The sequence below is a fragment of the Siniperca chuatsi genome, linkage group LG2, assembly GCF_020085105.1.
Source record: "Siniperca chuatsi isolate FFG_IHB_CAS linkage group LG2, ASM2008510v1, whole genome shotgun sequence".
NCBI lineage: Eukaryota > Metazoa > Chordata > Actinopteri > Centrarchiformes > Sinipercidae > Siniperca > Siniperca chuatsi.
The window spans coordinates 2,128,312-2,156,218 of NC_058043.1; the positions used below are offsets into that span (position 1 = coordinate 2,128,312).

General features: G+C 41.8%; 1 protein-coding gene and 1 long non-coding RNA gene across 3 annotated transcripts; both read right to left on the reverse strand.

Moving 5' to 3' along the window:
- Positions 1-7,648: 7,648 nt before the first annotated feature.
- On the reverse strand, positions 7,649-8,982 carry LOC122869716. Of its 2 annotated transcripts, XR_006376393.1 has the most exons (4): positions 8,857-8,982; positions 8,546-8,612; positions 7,848-8,004; positions 7,662-7,679 (listed from the first exon to the last, which is right to left on the reverse strand). It is a non-coding gene; the product is annotated as an uncharacterized LOC122869716 (long non-coding RNA). The 2 variants fall into 2 exon arrangements; XR_006376392.1 differs by having other exon boundaries at positions 7,649-8,004.
- Positions 8,983-19,916: 10,934 nt separating this feature from the next.
- On the reverse strand, positions 19,917-22,765 carry LOC122869725 (nuclear factor 7, ovary-like). Its single transcript, XM_044182974.1, has 2 exons — positions 22,413-22,765; positions 19,917-22,318 (listed from the first exon to the last, which is right to left on the reverse strand). The coding sequence occupies exon 2, from the start codon at positions 22,299-22,301 to the stop codon at positions 20,913-20,915; it is 1,389 nt and encodes a 462-aa protein (XP_044038909.1). The 5' UTR covers positions 22,302-22,318; positions 22,413-22,765; the 3' UTR covers positions 19,917-20,912.
- Positions 22,766-27,907: the final 5,142 nt, after the last annotated feature.

The following is a 27,907-nucleotide window of genomic DNA, read 5'->3' on the forward strand; positions in this document are numbered from 1 at the left end:
ACCCACGCCCATATCAATGACACCATCTCTGCCTGCAGATGGCGCTCTGCTCTCACATTCACAGCTGCACGTCTGTGCTGAAGACGTTCACTCCCGGGCTTCATATAACACGCTGCTGCAGTTATATCAGCAGTAAACCTTAAACCATGAGTGATGTTACGTGCGCGATGCAGCAGATATGATCACATCGCATTGGTAAAGTTGGTTTTGTAGATAATGTGATTCAGCAGAGCTGGAGAGTCAGAACTTCACCTGCTTCCAAGGTGCATGAAGGAGTGAAAAAGGTGAGAAGAAGTCAAAACTCCAGCAACACTTGAGGTATGAAGAACAACTTCACTGTCACAACAACATGCGATCATAAAAGACATTACGGAGAACAGTTAAATAAGACGGGTGTGAAGCAAATACATTCAAAAGGACAACCGATCACATGCACACACGCCTTTACATCAGCAAACGGGGCGCACACACACACACACACGTGTCAACACAACACGCAGCCATGTTGTAACGAGTAAGGTCAGGTCTCGTTATTAATCACACTATAATTTTCATCCATCACATCACTTTCTGATCCATCAAAACCAAAGAGTCCAGCAACTTAAGAAAACACATGCAAAGACACAGAACGTCAACACATGCGCAAAACCAGAAAACACAACCAGAGACGCTGCGAGTCACACAGAGCACAACGGAAATTAGTCACATTTTTTTATTTTAATTCACTTAATAGAAATTAACTAATGCTGTACGTTTTTTTTTTGTTTTTTTTTGATTGCATGATTCTGATTTGAATTTAGAAACTAGTAATTAGCTAAAGGCTAACGCCAGATTAATTATCTGAAATAATATCTGATAAATAATTAATAAACAACATGAGAATGTCTAAAGGAAGAAAAACTTGCGTCGTTTGCTCATTTTCCAACGCTGACAGGTAACCGGTGACTTCGTGAGCCGAAAACCATGGCGACGAACAGCGTGTCCGGGTGTGTTCATCCCTCTTCAGTGTTTTCTGCTGTGTTCTGTACGACGTGCAGGATTTCTGTATTTGGTTGTGTTTTCTCACTTTGCAGCGCTTTTCCCCCCCTAAATGTTGCGCCTGCGCTGTCAAACCGATGAAGACGTGATTTTCCTTTACAATGCGTTTTCTTAAGTTGCTGTAGTTTTACCACATGGTGGTTGGCAGGTCGCATACTAGTACCGGAAAGCAACACAATAGCACTTGCAGTAGTAGATGTGCTCATGACAGAAATACGAACTCGAGTAGCAGAAGAACAGCAGCCATAGCACAAGTATGAGTTGAGTTAGTAGTAGTGGTGTAAATCGTCCTGTAGCAGTAGCAGTAGGAGTGGTAGTAGGCCGAAGTTTAGCAACAGTAAAACTGTCTCATTTTCTAAATTAATAGTTTACTTAAGGTAGTAATTAACTCTTAATTAACAGTTCAACAATTAACCTGGTCTTACTTGTAACCCCCGGGGAGTCATTGAATATCTGTGTGTAACAACAGATCTGCAGTCTCGCCCTCGGACCCTGAATGTGAACACATGCAGCCTGATGCAAACCGCAGCCGGCCCTGCGTAACTCAACCCCCGGAGTTCGCCAGAACAGATCCATCATCATTTACGTCCTGCTGAGCGCCGTTTGTCTCAGCAGCTCCCCGCCTGCTAAAGGTCAGAGCATAAGAGACCGTTTAGTGGCTGCGAGCTGCGTATGAAAGGCCGGCCTTGACGGCCTCGGCAGCCTCGGAGCGAGACGCTGAGAGGAAATGAGCGTGAAATGAAAGTCACATTGAAATCAAAGGCGGGGAAGATAAATGAGAGAGGTGGTTGGAAATCACCTGGACCGGGGGCGAGAGAGACACAGAGAGAGCGATGGATGGATGGATGGATGGATGGATGGAGGGAGGAGTAATTATTAGTGATTGAGCAGCTTCCCCCTCATGTGTTTCATTAGGAGTGGGGTGTTCACACACAATCTCTTCTCTGTTGGGCCGTGCCGAAGCCCGGCAACTCCGGTTTATTTGACCATCTGAAATCTTAACAGTTAATACCTGTATGTTTCCTGCATAATATTGCCTCTGGCAGAGATTGCCAGAAAACGTATCCCCGTGAAAATAAACGGCTGCATTCGCATGCCAGGTAACACAAGGGCCATGTGCTGAAAAAGGAGGGGGCAGATAGAGAGGGGGGGTCAGACAGGTGAGGTGAGGAAGAAGGAGTAAAGACAGCGGGAGACGAACAGAAGCTGTGAAATGTAGGGTGAAAAGGGAGCATTTAAAAAAAAAATACCTTAAACATTGCAGAACCTGCGAAGGCTGCCGGGGTTTCTGTTAAAAAGACACGAGCGGAGAGTTCTGGCGTTTGAAACTCACTCTGTTTTGGAGCAAAAAAAAAAAAAACGTTGGCCAGAGAAATAAAGGTCGAACGTTTCGATATCGACACAAACGTTAGCCCTTTAATCTCCCGCAGCTCCTGTGAAGACGCTCTGGCCCTGTACTGTCCTGCAAAGGCAAAAAACTACAATATTTGGTCGAAACCGAGTTAGAACGTGTGGGCCGATCTGACTTTCTGACATCTGTTTTACTATTTTAAGGATATTATGCACAGAAATGTGTAATTTCCGTGAAAACGGACCTGAAAACCAAAAAAAAAAAAAAAAAAAAACGCAGTATCTGCATCGCTGCCCAGGCTGTAGTTTTATAAGTATCACTAGCACTCAGACAGATAGAAACACAGAAACACGCGATTCCTTTAAGCGGTGGGCTGTTAATAATAATCAAACGAATAATCAAGCTAATTTTCATAAACAAGCTAGTTAAATGGATCAGAAAGCCGAGAGAATAAAAGTTTACGATTATCGTGAGGCAGAGTGCAGGATCTGCAGATTTTAGGTGCAAAGGCAAAGCAAATATAATCAGCCTAAAAAGAAACAAAATGAGCCTCAGCCCTTTTGTAGTGAGTGCTGTCTGTCTTTGTAGCACTGTGTAGTTGGCAAAAGTCAAATTTCCATCCAAATGTAGCACAAATGTTTAACCGAATTTCCACAAAATCTGCAAAAGACGATGTGACGTAACGCGCTTGATGCTTGTTTCCATCCACTACTGTCACGCAAATATTATGGCGGAGCTGATCCTCCAGCCGCTGCCGTTAAAGCGCCGCAGAAGAAGAGGATGAACGTCATTAAAAGAGCTCCAGTGGACGCTCGGACGATGGGAAACCACGTGGGAAACGTGACGCTTCTGTCGGTTTCATGTGTTCGTGTGAGGAAGGTCACCGCCTCCTCATCGCTCCACACACATCTGATGCGTTCAGCTCTTCGCTTTAAGTCACATGCTTCACGTTCATCATCGTTTATTCACTGAGTCGGTTTCCATTGCACTTTATCGCATTTTATTGCTTTTATTGATACTTTTCCACCTAAGCGAAGTGTAAAAGCTTTTTCCCCCCGAATTTTTGGTGTTTCCCCTCAGGATTTTTGGCCGGGACCAGTAACTTCCTGGAGTCTCTGCTGGTTTTCTGGCAGTCGATCTCGGCCCAGTAAAAGCCCGGCACATAACCCCCTGTAAAACGGAGAATTGACATTTTACATTTAATTTCTTTTACAGATTAAACAATTGAGATATTAAGTGTGAGATACTAATTAGTGAGCTTTACAGGTGCTGGTACAGGTGGACTTTGTTACCTTTGGACAGAAGCAGGCTAGCTGTTTCCCCCTGTTTCCAGTCTTTGTGCTAAGCTAAGCTAACCAGCTGCTGGTGGTATAGCTACATATTTACTGTACGGGCATAAAAGTGGTATTGATCTAATCATCTAACTCTGCAAAAAAAAAAAAAAGCGAATGTGTATTTCCCGAACTGTCGAACTATTAGGCTAAACTTCAGCATTCTTTAAAAAAAAACTAGCATAAAGTGGCAGTGTGCTTCACCGGAGTTAATCCTCTGTGAAAACACAGAAACACCTGCACACACGCTGTGATTTCTCATCATCGTGTTACCGAGCTCAGCCTGCCTGCAGTCGTTTCCACATTCACACATTTCCACAGTGCGTCAAAGGAAAGGGGGGGGGGGGGGGGCGTGGAAGGTGATAGGCTACAATCATCATCGCCATCATCATCATCATCATCACATACACACAGGGGCATGTTTACATACACACACAGTTTATCAGGAGCCAGAGTGGGTTTTTCTTTTCCCCCGGGCTGGCAGGCTTCAGGAGGAGGAGGAGGAGGGCTAAAAGTCAACATTTCCAGGGTGAAGGTAAATGACGGAGCTGCAGCCACTCAAACCACAGGCACGTTAAGCAAACACCTGCGGCTCAGGTGGAAAAGCAAGGCCTCTCCGGCCAAGAGAAGGAGCTCTTTCTCTCAGGATCAACCCTCTCAGCAAATGGCCACTTGACACTACGGGAGCTTAACGGTGAAAGCCGTAATTTTATTTAGCGAATGCCAGGGCAGTCTTTCAACTCTCTGATGTCTAAACAGGAAACACATTAAAAACAAAGTGGAACAATCAACAGAAACTGCTCATGACAATGTAGCTTTATTAAATGGTTAATTTAGGTTTTACATTAAATGTCAATATCAATTTTTTCTTCGTCTGTCACTTAAACATTTTTTTTAAATCACAGAGCATGTATAGCACCAAGAAAAAGTATTTTGTAAAAGGAGTGTGTTGCTGCTTTTGTACCACCTTGAAGAAAACATACAAAATTAGCTGTAAACATGATTAAATGGCTTCTATGCATGTAATATACATATAAAGGATTATTAAGCCTGTACCAGTGATAGAAGAAGTACTGAGATCCTTTACTTTAGTAATAGTAACAATACAACAATGCAAAAAATACTACAAGTAAAAGTAATTCAAAATCCTACTTAACTAAAAATACAAAAATGTGAAATGTGATTAAAGTATCTGTAGTAAAAGTTGGTTGTGCAGTAAAATGTCCTGTGATTGATGTTTGATTCTATCTGACATTATCAGATTGTTAATGCTGATGCAACAATATTAGAGCAGCATTTTACTGTTGTAGCTGCTCGAGGTGGAGCTAGTTTTAACTGGTTTATACACAGTTAGCTAGTTTTAACTACTTTATATACAGTTAGCTAGTTTAACTACTTTATATACAGTTAGCTAGTTTTAACTGGTTTATATACAGTTAGCTAGTTTTAACTGCTTTATATAAACAGTTAGCTAGTTTTAACTGCTTTATATACTGTTAGCTAGTTTTAACTGCTTTATATACAGTTAGCTAGTTTTAACTGCTTTATATACTGTTAGCTAGTTTGAACTACTTTATATACAGTTAGCTAGTTTTAACTGCTTTATATAAACAGCTAGTTTTAACTACTTTATATACTGTTAGCTAGTTTTAACTGCTTTATATACAGTTAGCTAGTTTTAACTACTTTATATACAGTTAGCTAGTTTAACTACTTTATATACAGTTAGCTAGTTTTAACTGGTTTATATACAGTTAGCTAGTTTTAACTGCTTTATATAAACAGTTAGCTAGTTTTAACTGCTTTATATACTGTTAGCTAGTTTTAACTGCTTTATATACAGTTAGCTAGTTTTAACTACTTTATATACAGTTAGCTAGTTTAACTACTTTATATACAGTTAGCTAGTTTTAACTGGTTTATATACAGTTAGCTAGTTTTAACTGCTTTATATAAACAGTTAGCTAGTTTTAACTGCTTTATATACTGTTAGCTAGTTTTAATTGCTTTATATACAGTTAGCTAGTTTTAACTGCTTTATATACTGTTAGCTAGTTTGAACTACTTTATATACAGTTAGCTAGTTTTAACTGCTTTATATAAACAGCTAGTTTTAACTACTTTATATACTGTTAGCTAGTTTTAACTGCTTTATATACAGTTAGCTAGTTTTAACTGCTTTATATACAGTTAGCTAGTTTTAACTACTTTATATAGCTAGTTTTAACTGCTTTATATACTGTTAGCTAGTTTAACTGCTATATATACAGTTAGCTAGTTTTAACTGCTTTATACACAGTTAGCTAGTTTTAACTACTTTATATAGGCCTACAGTTAGCTAGTTTTAACTGCTTTATATACAGTTAGCTAGTTTTAACTACTTTATATACAGTTAGCTAGTTTTAACTGCTTTATATACAGTTAGCTAGTTTTAACTGCTTTATATACAGTTAGCTAGTTTAACTGCTATATATACAGTTAGCTAGTTTTAACTACTTTATATAGGCCTACAGTTAGCTAGTTTTAACTGCTTTATATACAGTTAGCTAGTTTTAACTGCTATATATACAGTTAGCTAGTTTTAACTACTTTATATAGGCCTACAGTTAGCTAGTTTTAACTGCTTTATATACAGTTAGCTAGTTTTAACTACTTTATATACAGTTAGCTAGTTTTAACTGCTTTATATACTGTTAGCTAGTTTAACTGCTATATATACAGTTAGCTAGTTTTAACTGCTTTATACACAGTTAGCTAGTTTTAACTGCTTTATATAAACAGTTAGCTAGTTTTAACTGCTTTATATACTGTTAGCTAGTTTTAACTGCTTTATATACTGTTAGCTAGTTTGAACTACTTTATATACAGTTAGCTAGTTTTAACTGCTTTATACACAGTTAGCTAGTTTGAACTACTTTATATACAGTTAGCTAGTTTTAACTGCTTTATATAAACAGTTAGCTAGTTTTAACTACTTTATATACAGTTAGCTAGTTTTAACTACTTTATATACAGTCAGCTAGTTTAACTGCTTTATATACAGTTAGCTAGTTTTAACTACTTTATATACAGTTAGCTAGTTTTAACTGCTTTATATACAGTTAGCTAGTTTAACTGCTTTATACACAGTTAGCTAGTTTAACTGCTTTATATACAGTTAGCTAGTTTTAACTACTTTATATACAGTTAGCTAGTTTTAACTGCTTTATATACAGTCAGCTAGTTTAACTGCTTTATACACAGTTAGCTTGTTTTAACTACTTTATATACAGTTAGCTAGTTTTAACAGCTTTATATACAGTTAGCTAGCATGAACTACTTTATACAGTTAGCTAATTTTAACTGCTTTATACACAATTAGCTAGTTTTAACTGCTTTATATACAGTTAGCTAGTTTAGTCCAGTGGTTCCCAACCTAGGGGTCGGGCCCCTCCAAAGTGTCACCAGATAAATCTGAGGGGTCGTGGGATGACTGAAGAGGAAAGAAGAAAAAACTAAGTTCTGCTACACAAATGTATATTCATTTTTGGGATTTTTGTCTAAGCTTTGCTGTTTTTGAAATATTGGATAATTTGACCTCTTTGGGCCCCAAATAGTTATTTAAATGAAACCATGTGAGAAGTTTAGAGAGGAAATCACTCATTGGTATAACTACTAGAGACTCAAAGGCATTTGAAATGTGTCAAGGGGCCCCAACTAGACACTGTTTTAGTAAGGAACAAGCCAAAAAGGCTGGTTTAATCTTTGAAATGTATTATGTTTAATTTAAAATCTTAATCTGAAAAGTAGTAGCTACAGTTGTCAAATAATTGTAGTGAAGTAAAAAGTACAATTTCCCTCTGCAATGTAGAGGAGTAGAAGTATAAAGTAGCAAAAAATACTCATGTAAAGTACATTTACCTCAAAAATCTACTTAAGTACAGTACTTGAGTAAACGTACTTCCACCAATGGCCTGTACCTGTAAAACAAACCCAGAAAAACAGACACAAAAACGCCGGTTAAACTCGCAGTCGATCTGAATCAACTTGCTGAGATTTGGCACTGTGAGATGATGATTTATAACCTCTTCCTGTTCATCAACAGAAGCATAAATGTGAAATTCTTTACTTTTTGCGTGCTTCCTTACCCTGATGATGGTCTTCAGATTGAAATGCACCAACTTTAATAGCTAAAGAAAGTCAAGTGGTTTTAACTTATTTTGAAGTCTCCCGGATTTTTGTCTCCAAATGTCACATTTTGTTCTTCTTTTAACTTGTCAGATGACACATTAGACGGTCTGGCTCCTACAAAAGTAAAATATACAAACGTCATTTAAATTTAAATTAGATCAACGATGTGTGACACCTGTAGCTGTTGTTTCTACTGAAGAAGGAAAGGCTGCGTAGATCAGAAAACAGAAAAGATGAACCATTTCATAACAGCTGCCACTGAAATGTCAAGTGACATTAGACCATGCAGGTGGCAGTCAAATAGGTGAAAGTGTTCTTGCTTATGCGAGTTTATAACTGTATGCATAGGTCTGTTTCAGCCTGCTGGACAGTCAACTCACAAGGTTTCTGTGTATGCACAATAGGATGGGACTGAACTCAACAGTAAAGAAGTTGACAAACAAAAGAAATAAGTTTAGTCTGGTTAACAAAACAGACTGGAAAAATATCAAATATTTTCTTATTCTTATTCTTTTTTTTATTCACAATCTCAGGGCCAAATTCATGAAACCTTCAGAGGTTTCTTGCTAAGAAAAGAAAACTAACAAATAATGCATTGCATGTGCTTTGAACTTAAGAACTTCCTGAAATGTCTTAATATAAATCTTAAAAGTACCTTCATGATTGTGACCGCTGGTGTCAGCTGAATGGTTTGGCAGCGTCAACGACCAAATAAACTCCCTCTGACACACGACAACAACACAAAACATATTCCAGGAAACAAGTCAATCACAATGTATATACAACAACTAACATATTCCTTCATAACAACAACAAAACACGCTGACGTAAATGCGGTCAATATGATTGTACGTTTGTTTCTCCCTCTGTGTTTTAACCCGAACCCTTTTTTTTCCAGCACGAGAAACGCCACCCTGTTCCACGCTCACTGCGAGGGTCACCACGAGAGGTTTACAGTTCACCTACCGTATCCAGACTTGTCACAGTTTCCACGTTTGAGCCGCAGTCTCGCCAGTTGCTGCTCTCTTTCCGTGTCTCTCTGCCGTGTCAGAGGAGCCTTGGCCCTGCGCTGGAGTTAACTCAGTCTCCAGCCAATCACCAGCACCACCACCACCAGCTCCTCCACCCCGGGGAGCGTTTTCTGTGAGCGATGAAGAAACGAATAAACAGACTCTCGCAGTGATCCGTGTCACATTGTTTGGCCCACCTGCAGCCTGTAAACTCCTCACCACGGACTGGATGTTCTCAGTTTGTTCCACGAGGAGGCCCCGGCTTATATTAGCCTAAAGGGGGCACTGGAAGAGCATCTGGTCCGAGCGGCATGCAGTAAATACAGCAGCACGCTCGCCGGCTCTGGGTTCAGTTTCGAGTCAATTAACGAGCCCCAGAAAAACCACAAGACGGGGAGCAGAACTTCTGTCGGAGAGCAGGGCAGATCGGGGCACGGCGAAGGTTTTAAGTGCTTGAACATTTCGAGTGCTGGAGCTAAAAGCTTGTTGGAGTCATTTCCAAGAAGTGGGGTGCTTAGTTCATGTTAAATAAGAAAGACGTGGTTGGAGATGTATTCAGATCCTTTACTTAAATAAAAGTACCAGTACTTTAATGTAAGAATACACCATTACAAGTTAAAAGTTCTGAATTTAAATGTCTACGCAGCTATATAAGTATAAGAAGCAAAATGTACTTAAGTATCAGTAGTAAAGGTACTTCTTCTGCAGTAAAATGTCTCCCGTGACTAATATCTGATTCTAACAGACATTATTAGATTGTTAAAACTACTTTATACAGTTAGCTAGTTTTAACTGCTTAATATACAGTTAGCTAGTTTTAACTACTTTAGATACAGTTAGCTAGTTTTAACTGCTTTACGTACGTGAGCTAGTTTGAACTACTTAATATACAGTTAGCTAGTTTTAACTGCTTTATATACAGTTAGCTAGTTTTAACTGTTTTATATATAGTTAGCTAGTTTTAACTGCTTTATATACAGTTAGCTAGTTTTAACTGCTTTATATACAGTTAGCTAGTTTTAACTGCTTTATATACAGTTAGCTAGTTTTAACTGCTTTATATACAGTTAGCTAGTTTTAACTGTTTTATATATAGTTAGCTAGTTTTAACTGCTTTATATATAGTTAGCTGGTTTTAACTACTCTATATACAGTTAGCTAGTTTTAACTGCTTTGTATACAGTTAGCTAGTTTTAACTGCTTTATATACAGTTAGCTGGTTTTAACTACTTTATATACAGTTAGCTAGTTTTAACTGCTTTATATACAGTTAGCTGGTTTTAACTACTCTATATACAGTTAGCTAGTTTTAACTGCTTTGTATACAGTTAGCTAGTTTTAACTGCTTTATATACAGTTAGCTGGTTTTAACTACTTTATATACAGTTAGCTAGTTTTAACTGCTTTATATACAGTTAGCTGGTTTTAACTACTTTATATACAGTTAGCTAGTTTTAACTGTTTTATATATAGTTAGCTAGTTTTAACTGCTTTGTATACAGTTAGCTAGTTTTAACTGCTTTATATAGAGTTAGCTAGTTTAGTCCAGTGGCTCCCAACCTAGGGGTCGGGCCCCTCCAAAGGGTCACCAGATAAAACTCTAAGGGGATGAGATTATTAAAGGGAAAGAAGAAAAAAGAAAGTTCTGATACACAAATTTATATAAACTTTTCTCTAATCCTTGCTTCTTTAAAAAAAAAAAGAAGAAGGATAATTTGACCTCTTTGGGTCCCAAACAGCTAAATAAAACCATCAGAGAAGTTTAATTAGGGGAAATGTCTTTTTGGTGGAACTGCCAACAGCTCATAGACCCTGCTGTTTTGTACCGGGTCTCAAGCCAAAAAGGTTTGCTCACTGCTTTAAAGGAGCAGTGTGTAGGATTTAGTGGCGTCTAACGGTGAAATTGCAGATTGCAACCAACTGAATACCCCTCACCTCACCCTCACCTTCCACGCGAAAAACGCGAAAGGCCCTATCTAGAGCCGGTGTTTGGTTTGTCCATTCTGGGCTACTGTGAACATAGCGGTGTAACATGGCGAACTCTGTGGAAGAGGACCCGCTCCCTGTGTAGATATAAAGGCCTTATTCTATATTATATTCGGCCAATAGATCCCCCTAAATATTACACACTGGTCCTTTAATCTTTAATAATGCATTGTATTTTATAAGCATAATATGATTGTAATGTAAAAACTTAATCTGCAAACTAGCTTAAGTTATCAAATAAATGTAGTGGAGTAAAAGGTACAATATTTCCCTCTAAAATGTAGTGGAGTAGAAGGATAAAGTAGAAAATGGAAATACTCAAGTAAAGTACAAGTACTTACTTCTAACCTTTGCCTGCAACTTCTTGTTTATGTGAATAATTAAACCACCTGGCGACACACACTGTCACGCAATACCTCTCACACAAACCAACATCCTGATGCACAAAACCCATCTTCTTCTAGTTTGATCAAAGCCATGTTTAACAGTGTGACACCTGGTGAACATGCACAGGATTACATTTACACAAACACACACACGCATACATGCATGTACACACAGTCATAACTCAGAGCAGATGACGTGGGGCTGAAGTCAGGGGAAACCGACGTGAAGCAACCAGGGACAATTATTCGGGTCCTAAAGGGACAATTCACCAAAACAAGCTGTAAACGAGCTGTAAACAAAGAAATCTGTTGGAGGTTTTCTTCTTTCAGCTGCTGTTCCAAAACCTCCTTAAGGTGGATACAAGTCTGCCAGGTCAGACAGGCAGGAAACACATGAAAAGCTTTATTTGACAGACTTTTATTATTATTATTATTACTTTTTATTGTTTTACTTTGGTCCAGACTGAAATATCTCAACAAGTACTTGATGGATTGCCATGAAATTTTGTACAGACATTTATGTTCCCCTCAGGATGAACGGCAATTACCTTGGTGATCATCTGACTTTTCGTTTAACGCCATCAGGTATAAAATGTTTAATTTGTCCAATACTTTGTTTTAAGACATTCCTATCACCCTCAGCTGTATTTTGTGTTTTGTGCTAATTAGCAAATGTTAGCATGCTAACATGCTAAACTAATATGTGGAACATGGTAAACATTATACGTACTAAACATTAACATGTTAGCAATGTCATTGTGACTATGTTAGCATGCTGATGTTAGCTTTAGCTCAGAGCACCGCTGTGCCACTAGCATGGCTGTGGAGTCTTGTTAGTAGTCTTGTTAAAATGACAACTTTCCATGGAAACCCACCGCTGGGATAAAATACCTTTATGACTACATCAAAATACACAATGATCCTGTCGGACAGACGATACACTACCGGGTTAACCTTCTTGTCTGACACTGCTGCACAGACAGGACTGCTTAAATACATCAATGAAGAGCCCAAACTGCCAGTGGAAGATTTCTGTACATCAGCGAATATCAGAAACATATACATGGATACAAACACATTCGCACCCATTCTACACTACAACTATTTTTGTAACTTTAATTATAGTGCAACCATTACATTTGTGGGCAATGTGACTAATATTTCCAATTATATAATAAAAGACACAATAAAACACATCTGACCAGCCAAACCATGAATATTCTATATTTCCTGCCATCTAAACGAATTTTTTTCCCTTATGGTGTGATGTTTTATAAACACAGTCTCAGCGACAACAGGACGCGTCTCCAAGCACTGGCTCACAGTCATGGAAGGAGGGTAGCAAATTGACTCTTTATTTTATTGGTCTAACCTCACGGCAGACGCTGTCTCGCTGTGCGGTTTTAGCAGTGTCACTCACCCCTGTCTGTCTAAATATCAGCAGCGCAGCCTACACACCCGTCTCCCTCACTGATATATTATTGTCGTTGCATGGCAAAGCCCTGGGGCCAGACAGGAAAGCACAGTGGCACATTCAAACTAAGGCACAGAATATGGCTTTAACCATTTATTGCACAGAATTATCTTTGTTCTGAAGGTTAAGTATTCAATTCCTGCAACAATGTAAGCAAAAAAAACCCAACACAATAACTTATGATTACTGAAAAATCAATCCACCAATCCACAATGAAACAATCATAGCCTCATATATAACACCATTTACACTTGTGTCTTGGAGCTATCAAAAAAGTTTCAATGCATCCAAGAAGAATTTGAATCTGATTGCTAACGTCAGTGCACACAGGAATAGCAAAAAATATAATACACTATAATACAGGTCAGAAAATAAGTTAAGTACCAAGTGGGTATGAGTATAAAATAAAATAAGTGTGAAGTGCTTTTTACCTGTTGATGATAATAATACGGTATAAGGTAATAGTGCATGAACTGTCAAGTTAAATGTAGCTTATTAGGATTATAATGAGACGGAGGATATTGCACAGCAGTAAAAATATCAATATCAATAAATAGGGAATTTTAAACTGAAAAGAGTATATTGCACAGCGGTATTAACACAGAATATTGCACAATTATGTCAAGTATTGCAATGATGTTAATGATCAATGTCCAGTTTAGTGACTTAGGGTCATACAGACTGACAGAGGGAGGAGTTAAAGAGTTTGATGGCCACAGGCAGGAATGACTTCCTGTGGCGCTCTGTGGTGCATTGTGGGGGGATGAGTCTTCCGCTGAAGGCGCTCCTTTGTTTGACCAGCACATCATGGAGCGGGTGGGAGACACTGTCCAAGATGGCATGTAGTTTGGCCAGCATCCTCCTCTCTGACACCACCGCCAGGGAGTCCAGCTCCACCCCCACAATGTCACTGGCCTTACGGATCAGTTTGTTGAGTCTGTTGGCGTCCGCTACCCTCAGCCTGCTGCCCCAGCATGCAACAGCATACAGGATAGCACTGGCCGCCACAGATAAAACATCCTCAGCATTGTCCAGCAGATGTTGAAGGACCTCCGCCTCCTCAGAAAACAGAGGCGGCTCTGGCCCTTCCTATAGAGGGCTTGAGTGTTCTTGTGTACTCCCAGGTACTTGTAATCCTCTACAATGTCCACACTGACCCCCTGGATGGAAACCGGAGTCACTGGTGCCTTGGCCCTTTGTAGATCCACAACCAGCTCCTTAGACTTTGTCGCAATGAGCTGCAGATGGTTCTGCTCACACCATGAGACAAAGTTCCCCACCACAGCCCTGTACTCCGTCTCATCACCACCGCTGATACATCCCACCACAGCAGAGTCATCAGAAAACTTCTGAAGGTGGCAGGACTCTGTGTGGTGGCTGAAGTCCGTGGTGTAGATGGTGAAGAGGAAGGGAGAAAGGACAGTCCCCTGAGGGGCCCCAGTGTTGCTGACCACGCTGTCCGACACACAGTGCTGCCGGCGCACGTGCTGTGGTCTGCCAGTCAGGTAGTCCACAATCCAGGACACGAGGGGGGCATCCACCTGCATCGCTGCCAGCTTCTCCCCAAGCAGGGCAGGCCGGATGGTGTTGAAAGCACTGGAGAAGTCAAAAAACATGATCCTCACCGTGCTTGCCAACTTGTCCAGGTGGGTGTGGATGCGGTTCAGCAGGAAGATGATGGCGTCCTCAACTGAACAGGGACCCTTTGAAGACTCAGGCTCAGGTTGAAGACATGTTGAAGGATTCCACATAGCTGGGGGGCACAGGCTTAGCATCCCGGGGCTAACTCCATCGGGGCCTGCAGCCTTGTTTGAGTGGAGTTTCATCAGCTGTCCTCTCACCTGGTCAGCAGTCAGGCCCACAGCAGAAGTTACAGTTGGGGGAGGGGGGGAGTCGTCAGTCTGGAGAGGGCCGTTAGCCTGATGGGGAGGGGGGAGCAGAGTACTCAGAGGAGCTTGAGGGCCGACAGCAGCTGAGTTAGAGGGGGGATGAGCAGGAGCCGGTGTGTCGAATCTGTTAAAGAACAGATTAAGTTCGTGGGCCCTGTCCAAGCTGCCTTCAACTCCTCTGCTGCCAGTCGGTCTGAAGCCAGTGATGGTCTTCATGCCGCTCCAGACCTCTCTCATGCTGTTCTGCTGGAGTTTCCGCTCCAGCTTCCTCCTGTACTTCTCCTTGGCCTCCCTGATCTTCACCTTCAGGTTGGCCTGGATAGCCCTCACCTCCTCCCTATTACCATCAGTAAAGGCCCTCCTCTTGGCATTCAGGATGTCCTTGATGTCCTTTGTTACCCACGGTTTGTTATTTGGGTAACAATGGACCATCTTAGTTGGGACATTGCAGTCCACACAGAAGTTAATGTAGCCAGTGATGCACTCAGTGAGCCCGTCAATGTCCTCTCCATGAGGCTCACAGAGTGCATCCCAGTTTGTCGCCTCAAAACATTCCTGCAGTGTCTCGTAGGCCTCCTCTGACCATCTCCTCACTGTCCTTGTGGTCACAGGCTGCCTTTTAACCAGAGGCACATAGCAGGGTTTAAGGTAAACCAGGTTGTGGTCTGACCTACCCAGGGGGGGAGGGGGGAAGAGCTTTATGCGTCCTTAACATTAGTATACAGCAGGTCCAGTGTCCTCTCCTCTCTAGTAGGACAATTCACATACTGGGTGAAGTTAGTCAGTGTTGTTGAAACACTGACATGGTTGAAGTCACCCGAGATTAATATGAGTGCACTCGGGTGTTGAGTCTGGAGTTGTGCTAAACCACTGAATGATAAAACCTTTATCTCGCTTGTAGTTCATATCCATGCGTTTGTCTTAGTGTATAGTTGTTAGCTTGCTAACGCTAGCTAAACTGTTATTGTTGTAACTAAGCTGTTAAAATGCAGAACTCTTCTTGGTGTTTTTGGCAGTTACCTAAACTTCTTCTAACAATATGTAGACTCATGTGTAGTAGGCCGTTGCAGAAGCTATGTTTATGTACAACAGTTGTTTGAAAGTAGGTTGAATGTAATGGAAGAGTTAAAAATGTCCCTGGTACTTAATTTAGTACCCCAGGGCCCCAAGGGTCCCCAGGGACCAGCAACCTTTGGAGTTCCTCCAAAGTCCCTCTAAAGGTTCCCAGTCCCAGGGGAAAGTTCCTGCAGTCGAAACGCAGCTTATGTTATTTCCTAGCCTGTCACTAACTGTCTACCCTTGTGCCTCAGGATCATCCTTCATCTGCCTGCCTGATTGCCTGCTTACCTGTTTGCCTGCTTGCCCACTGACCCCTTTGCAACTCCAGCCTGCCCATGTTCATCCACCCTGCCCAGCTGGTCCTGCCGTTCCGCACTGCCCTCCTGCCCTCTGCCAGCCAGCTATCTTCCCTCTCACTTCACCTCCATTCCCTGGTACCTTGCAATAAATCCTCATAACTACACCTCACTTCTGTGTCTGTGTCCTGCGTTTGGTTCCAACCTGCAACACTTTTACAGAATGATCTGGCCAAACATGGACTCAGCAAACACAGACACCAGCCCTGCTTGCCTTTTTCCTGGCACGACTTTGGAGTGACACACAATATTTTTTATGAAACCAGAGTTCCTGTGGCTCCTCATTGGAGTCTGGATTTGGGACCCTGAATGGGCCCAGGAGTTGGCATTTGTCAAGTGGAAGCTACACGCTAGTCCTGCTCCAATCCCTGCTAACCGCCAGCCAGATTCACAGCCTGCTAGCAACCAGCCCTAGCTATCAGCCTAAGTCTCAGCCCCAGGTTCCCAATTTTCAGCCCAAGTCTGATAGCTTTCAGCTAGTCTCCAGTCTGATAGCTTTCAGCCAGCTAGCTTCCAGTTTGATAGCTTTCAGCCAGCCAGTGTCCAGCTACCATCCCAGTCAGCTAGCATCCAGTCTGAAAGCCACCAGTCTGATTCTCGACCTGATAGCATCCAATTAGCTAGCCTCCAGTCTCCAAGCCTCCAGCCTGCTAGCCCCCAGTCTGCTGGCCTCCAGCATGCTAGCCACCAGCATGTTAGCCTTCGGCCCATACCCTGCCCGGCTAGCCCCCAGCATGCTAGCTATGCACCACTCCCTGCTAGCCTCCAGCCGGCTTCCCAGTCTGCAAGCAGTCAGCCTGCACTCCTGTCGATTAGCTTTGGGTTTGGGTTTGTGAGCCTGCAGCCTTCCTGTCCTGAACCAGCAACCCCCTTGCCGGCTTAATGAACTGTTTTCGAGGAGCCACCCTGACATCTGATAATGTCCTTTTGAGGGAACTTGCCTGGCAATTTTCACAGGCAAGGTCGCCATGGCTCCCGACCTTATTGGCAGTCTCAGCTGCCCAGCACCCCAGATCCTCAGTTGCCCAGCGCCCCAGATCCTCAGCTGCCCAACATCACAGAGACACAGCTACCTGCCACAGAGCTGCCACCAGTCCTGTCTGGTCCCAGTCGGCGGCCCAGCCAACGCCTGCAGCTGGTTCCCAATCAGCGGCCCGGCCGACGCCTGTTCCTGAGCAGCAGCCGTCAACAGTTCCTGAGTTGCACCTGTCTTCTGTTCCGGTGCTGCAGCAATCCACTGAGCCCATGCTCAGAAAGTGGAAATTATAAGTGCACTATAAATCATTAAAAGATTCATTACGTTATAATAAGAAAGGCCACTACTTTTCACAGTTAATCTCTGTGAATCAGCATAATCCTCACACTTTATTCAATACCATCAATAACCTTGTCAATCCCCCCCACAAACAACCACAACCGCCTCGTCTCCAGCAGAGTGTGAAAAGTTCCTTACTTTCTCTATTCATAAGATAAATAACGTTAGAGCACATAACTCCTCCTGCAACATCTGGGTATATACCCGGCCTTTACTTAGAATTATTGAATTGTTTTATTCCCATATCACTACAGGACCTTCTCGACACTGCCACATATGGGCATGTCATCATGCCCACTTGACCCTCTCCCCACAAAACTTTTGAAAGAGACGCCATCGATACCTCATTTGCTCAATATTATAAACAGTTCCCTTTCCTCTGGAATGTGTGCCTGATCTTTTTAAGATAGCATACGTTCAGCCGCTTCTGGATCCGGCTGACATACAAAACCTTTGGCCAATTTCTAAGTTTTCATTTATTTAAAAAATATTGGAGAGTAGCTCTTAGAGGCACTAAGAAAAAATAACACCTTTGAAAAATTCCAGAGTGGTTTTTGAAAAGCTACACAGTACGAAAACAGCTCTCCTTCATGTGACAAATGACTTATTACTGGCTGCAGACTCTGCTCTGTCCTAATGCTGCTGGACTTAAGCGCAGCCTTCGACACCATAGAGCACAAAATTCTTATTGAGAGACTGAGGAAATGGGCAGGAATCACTGAAGTGGATCTCCTCTTACCTGGAAAACAGGACATTTTTTGTCTCCATCCAGGATTTTAAATTATTTAACTGCTAGCATCACCTATGGAGTGCCCCAAGGATCTATTCTGGGATCAATTTTATTCTCACTGTAAAATTGGACATATCATTCGGCAACACAACATTTCGTTTCAGTGTTACACTGTTGATACACAGTTATACCTCTCATTTAAACCAGATAAACTGAACAATCTAACCATACTGTATTCCTCTTTATCCAACGTCAAGGACTGGATGGCAGCTAACTTCCTACAATTTAATAGCAATAAAACAGAGGTTTTGATCTTTGGTCCAGACATCACAAATTACAGATGCAGTCCTCCCTGGGTTCATTTACTGCCAATGTTAAGTCCGTGGCAAATATGTCGTATGTGGTGTGGTATGTCGACCCAAATACAGATGACCAGGAAGTGGTATGAGGGTGAAGTAGCCGGATGGCTACAGTGTTTATTGGGGGGTGATGTGATTTACAGGCAGGTACAGGCAGGCAGACAGGCAACAAACAGGTAACAGGCAAATAGGCAGATACAGGTCCAGGTACAGGGAAATGGGTTACCGGCTGGCAGTGGGGGAACCAAGGAAGTGAGTCCAATGAGGCTAAACAAATCCAAAAGGGAGCAGGCAAAGTTCAAAGTCCAGAATCCAGACACGGTCCAAGGGAGACAAAGAATCCAAAACAGAACTCACGGTAAGAATGCCGGGGAACTGGGCGCGGGAACAAGGTACAACGAAAAGTGCCCCAAACGGCAACACACCCAAATGTCATGAACACACACAAGACAGGAATAACAATGATCCGACACTGAACAAAGGAAAAGACCTGGACTAAATACCCTAAGGGAGGTGAGACGACGAGACACAGGTGTAAACAATCAAGGAAGGGCCAACAATCAAAACTGGAGGGAAAGCAAACAAAGACAGGAAGTAAACCCACAAGACACACAAGGTGAGGAACACACTACAAAATAAAACAGGAAGTGACAAAACCTCAAACAACAACAAAATAACCTTGGAGTAACTTCTGATGGCCACTTATCCTTTTGAGCAGCATACCAGAAGTATCATTCAAGCTTGTTTTTATCACTTAAGAAACATCTCCAAGATAAGACACATGCTCAATTTTAATGACACAAAAAAGGTCATACATGCTTTTATATAATCACACCTGGACTACTGTAACTCTCTTTTCACCTGTTTAAACTCCCACTCACTCTCACAATTACAATTTACCCAGAACTCCGCAGCCAGATTATTAATTAAATCTATGAGGTTCTGTTATATCACTCCAATTTTAGCATCACACTAACTGCACTGGTTGCCCATTACGTTTAGAATATGTTTTAAAATGTTATTAATTACCTACAAGGCCATCCATGGCCTGGCTCCAGATTATATTAAAGAACGTTTAACCCCTTACAGCCCAGCCAGGCCCCTAAGATCAGCTGATCAAAACATTTCAGAATGAAAACCAAGGGTGACCGTGCGTTTTCGGTTTCAGCCTTTCAGTGCGAGTTCTGCAGACTCCACTGCAGTGCCTCCTTAAAACTCACTTTTACAAGATGGCCTACACTTAACAATGTTTTCCTTTTCCATTATTGCATCACTTTCATATCTGCTATTTATATTACTATTTTTTATTAATATTTTAACATATTCTAATTGTGCTTGTTTTAGTATCATTTTAGTATTTTTATATGCACTTCCATATATTTTGCACTTTTATCTGTTTTAAATTCAAGAGTTTGTTTTTCTATTGGTATTCGATCTGCTTTATATGAGATCAGAATCACAATCACAATCAGAAATCCTTTATTGATCCCCGAAGGGAAACTCTTTGTTACAGCAGCTCGCCTTTACATCAGTGCACACAGGAGAAAGTACTAGCAAACAATATAATACAATGCTTTCATGTTCCTAATTTTGTACGTCATATGGGGGGGTGCATGGTTTTTTTTTTTACATTTTTCCTGTGAATCTTTTAATCTGAAAAGCACTTTGTGTTTAAGCTTGAAAAGTGCTATATAAATAAAATTATTATTTCTATTAATGACAACCAAGAAAAGAAAAGACAACATATTATTATGTTGATGAAAAACAAGAATAAATGCACATTTAGCATTATTGCGTTAATGTTAATATTCTTAAATCACCAACATTACATGAAGTCTGAACCCAAACTGAGATGTTCACCTTAAATAAAACGACTTCTCTGACTAAATGAATAACAGCAGAATTCAACTGGTGGAAACTGAATGAAAACACTTTAATGTACAAGGCAGAGTCCTTTCTACAGCGGCCTCGGTTCGAGTCCAACCTGCGGCCCTTTGCCCCCCCCCAATTTCTCGTCTCTCTTCAGCTGTTCCTATCAAATAAAGGCAAAGCCCCCCCCTCCCCCAAAAATATATATTTTGGTTGATTTAAAACATATTTATAATATATTTATAATCATATATATATTTTAAACATTTAATACATGTACACTTTTTGATAAACTGGTAATTTTTTCTTTATTTGGATCCTCATCGGCTTCACAAAGTGGCTGCTGGTCCTCATGGCTCCACACACAAACGAGTCCAAATAATAAAACGTGATTTAAAATGAGAATTTAAAATGACACAGTATTGATAAAAAAGAAAAGGTGAAACAAACCAAACATTTAGATCAGAAACTAACATATCTTTGGAATAATGAGGAAGCAGGAGGACAGGTGCAGCTTCACAGGTTCAATTCAGAGACTTTTCCCTTTAAGAAATAAACATCATCATAAATATAATCATCCTCTTTATCTCTAACTGCTCTGCTCCACTGTCACACAGACCTTCTCTGCTGATATCTGCAGTTTATCCCCAGTGTTAATGAATGGAAACATCCTCTCAGTGAAAGTGTGTGTGAAGGTGTGTATGTGTGTGTTAGTATCAGGATCTGTGAACGACAGCTTTCCTCTGTTCCAGTCCAGATTCACTCTGATCCTCTGGAGCTTCTTCGGCACTCGGAGAGCAGTGGGTAGAGCTGATGGTGACCGTGCTGAGTATTCACCTTTATATAACCCTATTCCCCATAATCCAGACCGTATGCGTCCCTTCCTCTGGAGAGACTCTGCTAACACACCCAGAAACCAGTGTGTACTGTCTCCAACCTCGACCTCCCAGCTGTGAGTCCCTGAGCTGAAGCCCTCCGAGCCCAGGACAATGGGAAAGTAATCAAACCTCTCTGGATTGTCAGGAAGCTGCTGCTCGTCTCCTCGTCTCACACTGGTCAGATCTTCAGACAGGATGAGTCCTGGATGAGCAGTGTTTGGGTCCAGGATCACAGGAGTGTGGGAGACCATGTCCTTCATCTTGTTCCAGATGTTGAAGGTCAGGTTGCCCAGGTGTTTGGCCTGGTCTATCAGAGCTCCTGAGGGCAGCTGTGGATCCTCCAGCAGGGGGCGCTGCCGGACTCTTTCCACTGCAGCCTTGTAGTTGAGCAGGAATGAGACGTCTTCAGCTCTCAGCTGCTCCTCTGTGGCTCTGACTGTGTCTGAAAGAGCTGCTATGTCTCTGCTCAGAGCCTCCATCTTCTCCTTCAGCATCTGACTCTTCTGCTCCTCTTCCTCCCTCAGTGCAGCCACCCTGGCCTCCTCTTCCTCTTCTAGAAACTGGTGAAGCTTCTTAAACTGCTCCTTAATCTGCCTCTCTGTGTGTCGGGCCTGGACCTTCAGGTGTTCTGCTGTTTGACCAAACTTCACTTTAACTTGTTCAGAAACCTTTAACTTCTTCTTTAAGGGCTCCAGAGTTTCCTGAAGTTCCTCCTTGTGTTGTCTTGCAGCTTCATCGATGGGTCTGAATCTGTGGTCGCTGTGTTTTTCTGAATCTCTGCAGACGAGACACACTAGCTGCTGATGGTCCAGACAGAAGAGTTTGAGTTTCTCAGAGTGCAGACTGCAGAGAGCCTCTGAAGGTCTCTGATCTCTCTCCTTTAAGAAGGCCTCACACAGGTTCTTTAACACCCGGTTTAAAGGTGGTTCTGACTTTGAAGACCTTCTCTTACAAACTGGACACTCGTGTGCTGGATTCTCTCTCCACCAGCTCTGCAGACAGTCTTTACAGAAGCTGTGGCTACACGACAGAACAACAGGATCTCTAAAGACCTCATGACAGACCGGACAGCAGAAATCCTCCTCTGATCTGGAAGCCATTTTGTCTCCGAGTGAAGCTGAAAACACAGCAGACAGAAAGTACAGTCAGTCACGGCTCCCCTCCCTCCTCCACTAACTTTCACTTTGAGTCCTGTTTGTAGTCAAACTCACATCCAGTGTGTGGAGTGTCCGCAGGCTGAAGCAGCGGTTTGTTTTCCACGTTTCTCTCCTGTAGCTGAACTCACTCAGAGGAAGCTGTTAGTTTGGTCTGAAGGTGAATCTGGTCGTCTGTGTTTCAGTCTGAGTGTCTCTCTGTAGCGAGGAAGAATAACAAACTGTTTCCTGGTTTGTCTCAGGTGAGTCATGTGAGGGGCGGAGCTTTGTCAGAGCTCCTCTGCTGTTGCTTCACATGTAAAATAGTAATGGCTCTTTGAAGTGAGCCGGCTCTTATGGCTCCGTTCCTTTCCGAGAGACGACTCCCACCGTTCACTTAAAGGAGCCGGCTCATTCTGTAGGACACATCACTAATGTAAGACAGGGGTGCGTTTCATTCCAAAGTATTGATTCATTGCTGGAAATGTCGACTGATAGTGTGCAGCAGGCTGCTGCAACAGCTATGTTCATGTTCAGAAGTAGTTTTAATGTAGTTTGAATGTTTTGGGGGAGCTAAAATATAACTTCTGGAAATGGGGGACCATGGAACATTATTTGTGTGAGTTTGACCATTTGTGTTTACACAACCTGCGAATATTCACATTACTATTTGCAATAAACATATCAAAAGGATGCAGAAATAACTACATCATGACGCCGATTTTAAAAAAGTCTGAATTCATGCTTTGTCAGGTCTGTCCGCAAGACCACAAGCAGACAACTTTTAAAATGTTTGTTTTTTTAATGGAGTTTGGATCGATCAAGTAACAGACACATATTTTCAGAACTTACCAGGTAGTCCAACTTCCTTACTTACTTTTCTCCAAGCAATCTCCTTTTTTTTATTCGGTCTCTGTATAAATATGAAGTAGTAGCTATCATCGAGCTCTGCGTGCCCACAGACGGCTACAACAGTGACAGCAGAGGTCGGCATCTCCGCTCGCTGGTGCAGACAGGTTGAGAAGTGACAGTGAAGATGAATCCGCTTTTTAATCCCAAAAGTTTAAAAAAAAACATAAAACAATGAGAACAGAGCAGAATCCGGTGTGACTCCAGGTGTTTGTTCCTCCAGAAGCTTACGGTTCTGCCCACCAGCTCGCTCCTCGGAGCTCCCCGAAAATCTCGCCTCCTGTGTGAACACACCTTAAGGGGTCGCATGGAATGATGTATGTAAGAGATACCATGGAATATGATGTAGGTAGTGGGTAACATAGAGTATTATATGAAATGGGTGCCCAGGAATATTATATGTAAAGTGTACCATGGAACATTTTAGGTAAGGGGTACCATATACCTTAAGGGTACCATGTGCCAGGACTCGATCCACCAACTGCAGGGTTGGTGGTTCGAGTCCTGGCTCTCCCTGATCCACGTGTCAAAGTGTGCCCACGGCTGCCCGCTGCTCCTAGTGTGTAGGAGGGGCCGAATGCAAAGGACACATTTTCAATGTATGTAAATGCTGAGAAATGACAATAACGACCTGAAGCCAATAGCCCTGATTCAGATTCTGGTGTGGAAGCGGTACCGGGGAATTCCTGTTTAACTGATCAGCATGATTTTAAATTGCTGTTTGTTTTCATTGTTGTCGTTTTTGTGTGGATCCCAGGAAGACTAGCGATGACTTTGTGGAAGGCGACGGGGATCCACATTAAGAATTATAGAATTAAAACCTCAGGTGTACTTTGTGTTTAGTGCTAACTAGCGTTAGCATGTTAACGTGTGAAATTAAGATGGCGAACATGGTAAACATTATACGTGCTAACATCAGCATGTTGGAATACAGCGTAATTCTTCCCAGTTTACAGTGTAATGTTTCGTACCAACAGTGTACTAGTACAGTACGTTCAGATAGGTACAAGGGAACAAGATGTGAAGTTATGTGGGAACTTAAAAATACTTTATACTGCAGGTATTTTTAACTACCAGTTACCTATTTGAATACGGGGTACAGTATGAAGTTCGGTTTTATATCACAGCAGTCTCGGTGAAGACAGTTTTAGCCACAACATGTTAAATACTACTGCAGTGATATTAAAACAAGCTCCCTTCAGTTTATAATGGATCTTTTGTCAGCAGCCATGTTGGAAATCGGGCTGTTCAAAGGCTCAAACTGCAAGAAGACCAAAATTTCCAACCTGTTCCATCCGAAATCCATCCGATCATCCAAGAGCCAGATCGTTCACCGTTCAGGTGATTCACGAGCCGTCGTGACCTCAAACTGAGCGTCAAACAACAGAAATTCAGCCAGATTCTAAACTGAGTCTACTAATATGTCCAAAAACAGGCCAAAGACGAGTAGCAGCAGGAGGGATGTCAAATCGCAAAAACCCTCAGCAGAGCGTGTCACAAATGACAGAAACCACTCACAACCAAAACAGAAATATATGCAATAACCAAAATAGCTTCAACCCTGAAGCTAAAGGGTCATTCACCCCGATTTCAAAGAACGAAATGTGCAGAATACATTTAAATCACACACGGAGATATGAGGGAAAGCTCACGTATTAAGTTTTGCTGGGAACGGTATGAAGCATCTCACACATCGACGACGTTCAGTGTCTCATCCAAGGACACGTGGACAGAGGAGATGATGCTGGGATTGTACCGCCAACCCTGCGGTTGGTGTATGACCCGCTCTGCTTGTACCACATTGTTACATTCGCTGTAATAGAGGTCAGGTTTGCAGTGGAGATGTCTTTGTTAGATTTGTGTTACTGAAAAGGAGCAGACAACTGAGCCTTTCCCTTCATGTTGTCTTCACTCTCGACAACCTCTACCAGCACATGTGATACTTCTCTCACCACAGCCCCGGTGTGTAGATACAGTTTTGAGGAGGTGCGTGTCAACTTTGGCATAACTAACGAGCCTATCCACGTAGCAGAAGAATAAATGAAGCTCAAAGCTGCTGCTGACAGGCTACTTTCACTGCGTGACCAGTGTGCAGAAGGTGTGAGATGGCCACTGTGCAGGAAATAAGGAATAAACCTTTTGGTTTAGGAAACAACGTGGCCTTTTCTCTAGCACCACCTTCAGGCCAAAGTTTACTTTTTTTTTGCCATCAAGGGACTAAGAAAAGCAAAGCTGTCTGTCCACCTTTCATAGAGTCAACAGTTTTTAGTTTTCTGCTGTGTAAAAAGCATTAAAGCATCACACAGCTGCTTGTGTAGCTGTAAACTTTAAACTCAAATTAAAGTCAGAGACAGTTGATGCTTTGACTTGTGGTTCCTAATGTGTTTTAGCCACAATTATCTGCACATAAAGTCAGTCTGGCGAACTCGGGCTGAAATTACAACTACAAATTGAAAGTTCTGAGAGAAAAACAACAGTATACTCTGTTGCTGCAGCAGAGATGTATTACACCGGGGCTTATTTTACAATTAAAGCAAACATAAAGCTGTTACTGAGCCTCGTCTGTGCTGCAGCTACTTGGCCAGTCACCGTTACTCACGTCCTTCGGCTGTTTAGTCGAATTGACTGGATCAGGTTGATTTTATGTGTGATCCACGACAGCCTCATATTATCCAATCACTTCTGTTCATCCATCATGCCCTCGTACCGAGCTGCGCGGTGAAAGACGGATCGAGAGCAAAACGGAGAAGGTTGAGAGAGACAGAGAGGGAAAGAGAAACACTGTACCAGAACACCAGCTCTTGTTACAAACCCCCAGAGACCCTCCTCGACTGCCAAAATCTCCAAATTTGAACCCAAGCGTTCTGGCTGCTAATTATTCCTAGAGCTGAGTCTAAACTAAATTTATGACACCAAGCTGGCGCTCCTTGCGGCATCATAAATTAAACTGGCAAAGAGTTTTAGAATCAAAACCAAGGCCCCCTGTCCTCTAGCGAAGGAAGGAAAGTACAGAAGTGGAGAATGTAAACGTGGATGTTCACAGGGCCGACCCTCTGACTGACCCGTCTCTCCGTTTCTAGCAGATGAGGTTGAGATTGTCCTCCCAGGAAACACGACAGCAGCACGACATACGTTCACGTGACAGCGCCCTCTAGCGGCCGCAGTAGTTATGTCCATGAGGAGCAAAGGAGGAGGTCGGGTGACGTCACAGAGGCACAAAGTCCACAGAGGTCGGAGGTCGAGGGTGGATGCACGGTGCTTTAACACGGCAGGCCGCTGTTCATTTCAAGTTGCAAACCGACGTTGGTTTCCTTTTAACCGTGATCGTGATCTTTCCCTAACATTAACCAACCGTGTAAGACACACTCGCACAGTTTATAAATAATGCCGCTTATCATTTTATCTATTAACTTGACAGTTGAATTATATTTAGGCCTATATTTTATTTTTATTTTAAAAACGTTTTGCTGTGTTTCAAAGCCTAAACTTTTGGTCAATCATTAAATCACTAAATCGTTTATTGGTCTAAAACTATACTTTAACTAAAATCCAAAACTGACCCGGTTTGGGTGAATATACTGCAGCACTGATGCAATGCTGACCTGACCCAGTACGAATGGCTTGTTATGGTCCAATGTTAGTGCTATTTTATTACATTGCTGTTGGGTTGTTTACCCAAATTAAATCATTTTGAGCCAGTGTTAGACACAGCAATCTTTCACCTGCCACACAAAACTATACGAGATTCAAAGCAGCAAAGGATACATATATTATTAACAATCAGCGACAAAAAGTGATGCGTAACAGGCCGTAACCGTATTTTTTAGTTTGGGTAAATAAATTAACAGTAATATAAAAGTAATACTAACACTGGGTCAAAACTAAGCTACATTTAACTTGACAGTTCATGCATTATTACCTTATACCGTATTATCATCATCAACCGGTAAACCCACTTTGTACTTCACACTTATTTTATTTTATACTTATACCCACCTGGTACTTAATGTATCTGACCTGTATTATAATGTGTTATATGTTTTGCTCAGTACTTCTCTTCCTGTGTGCAGTGACGTGACAGCGAGCTGCTGTAGCAGAAGGGTTTCCCCTCGGGGATCAATAAAGTATTTCTGATTCTGATTCTGAAAACAACCCATTGCCTCGGGTGCGTTGGTGTTATATCGATCCAGTGATTTTTAGTAGTCAAATTTAAATATATTAAGTATAAAAATACTGGAATCAGCCTTTAAAATACCCATCATGTGTAATTTTTTTTAAAATTAAACTCCCCTCAGGTTGCTAAAGAGGGCATGACCTCATAACGATGAGTGCTTTTACTTCTGATAAGCAAAGTTAATTCCGTACTTTTAATAACCTTTTCAGTGCAGGACATTTACTTGTTTTTAAAGTGTGGTATTGCTACTTTCACCTAAATAAAGTATCTGAATACTTCTTCCAACACTTGAGTTTGGTACCTGTGTGGCTACCCTGACATCACCTGACACCCCTCTCACCTTTTTGTGTGGAGAAAGTGGAAGCCTAGAAAAACTGCTTCAAATGACATAATGCAAAGGTTTTCTTTTCTCTTTTCTTTTCTGGGGGGGGGCTGTTTTGTTTTGTGCCATTTTGTGTCACAGCTTGAGTGAGTCATTGGTGGAAAAGAG

Coding starts and splice junctions, on each gene's coding strand:
- LOC122869725 (XM_044182974.1), bottom strand. CDS start 22,301: ATGGCTTCCAGATCAGAGGAGGATTTCTGCTGTCCGGTCTGTCATGAG.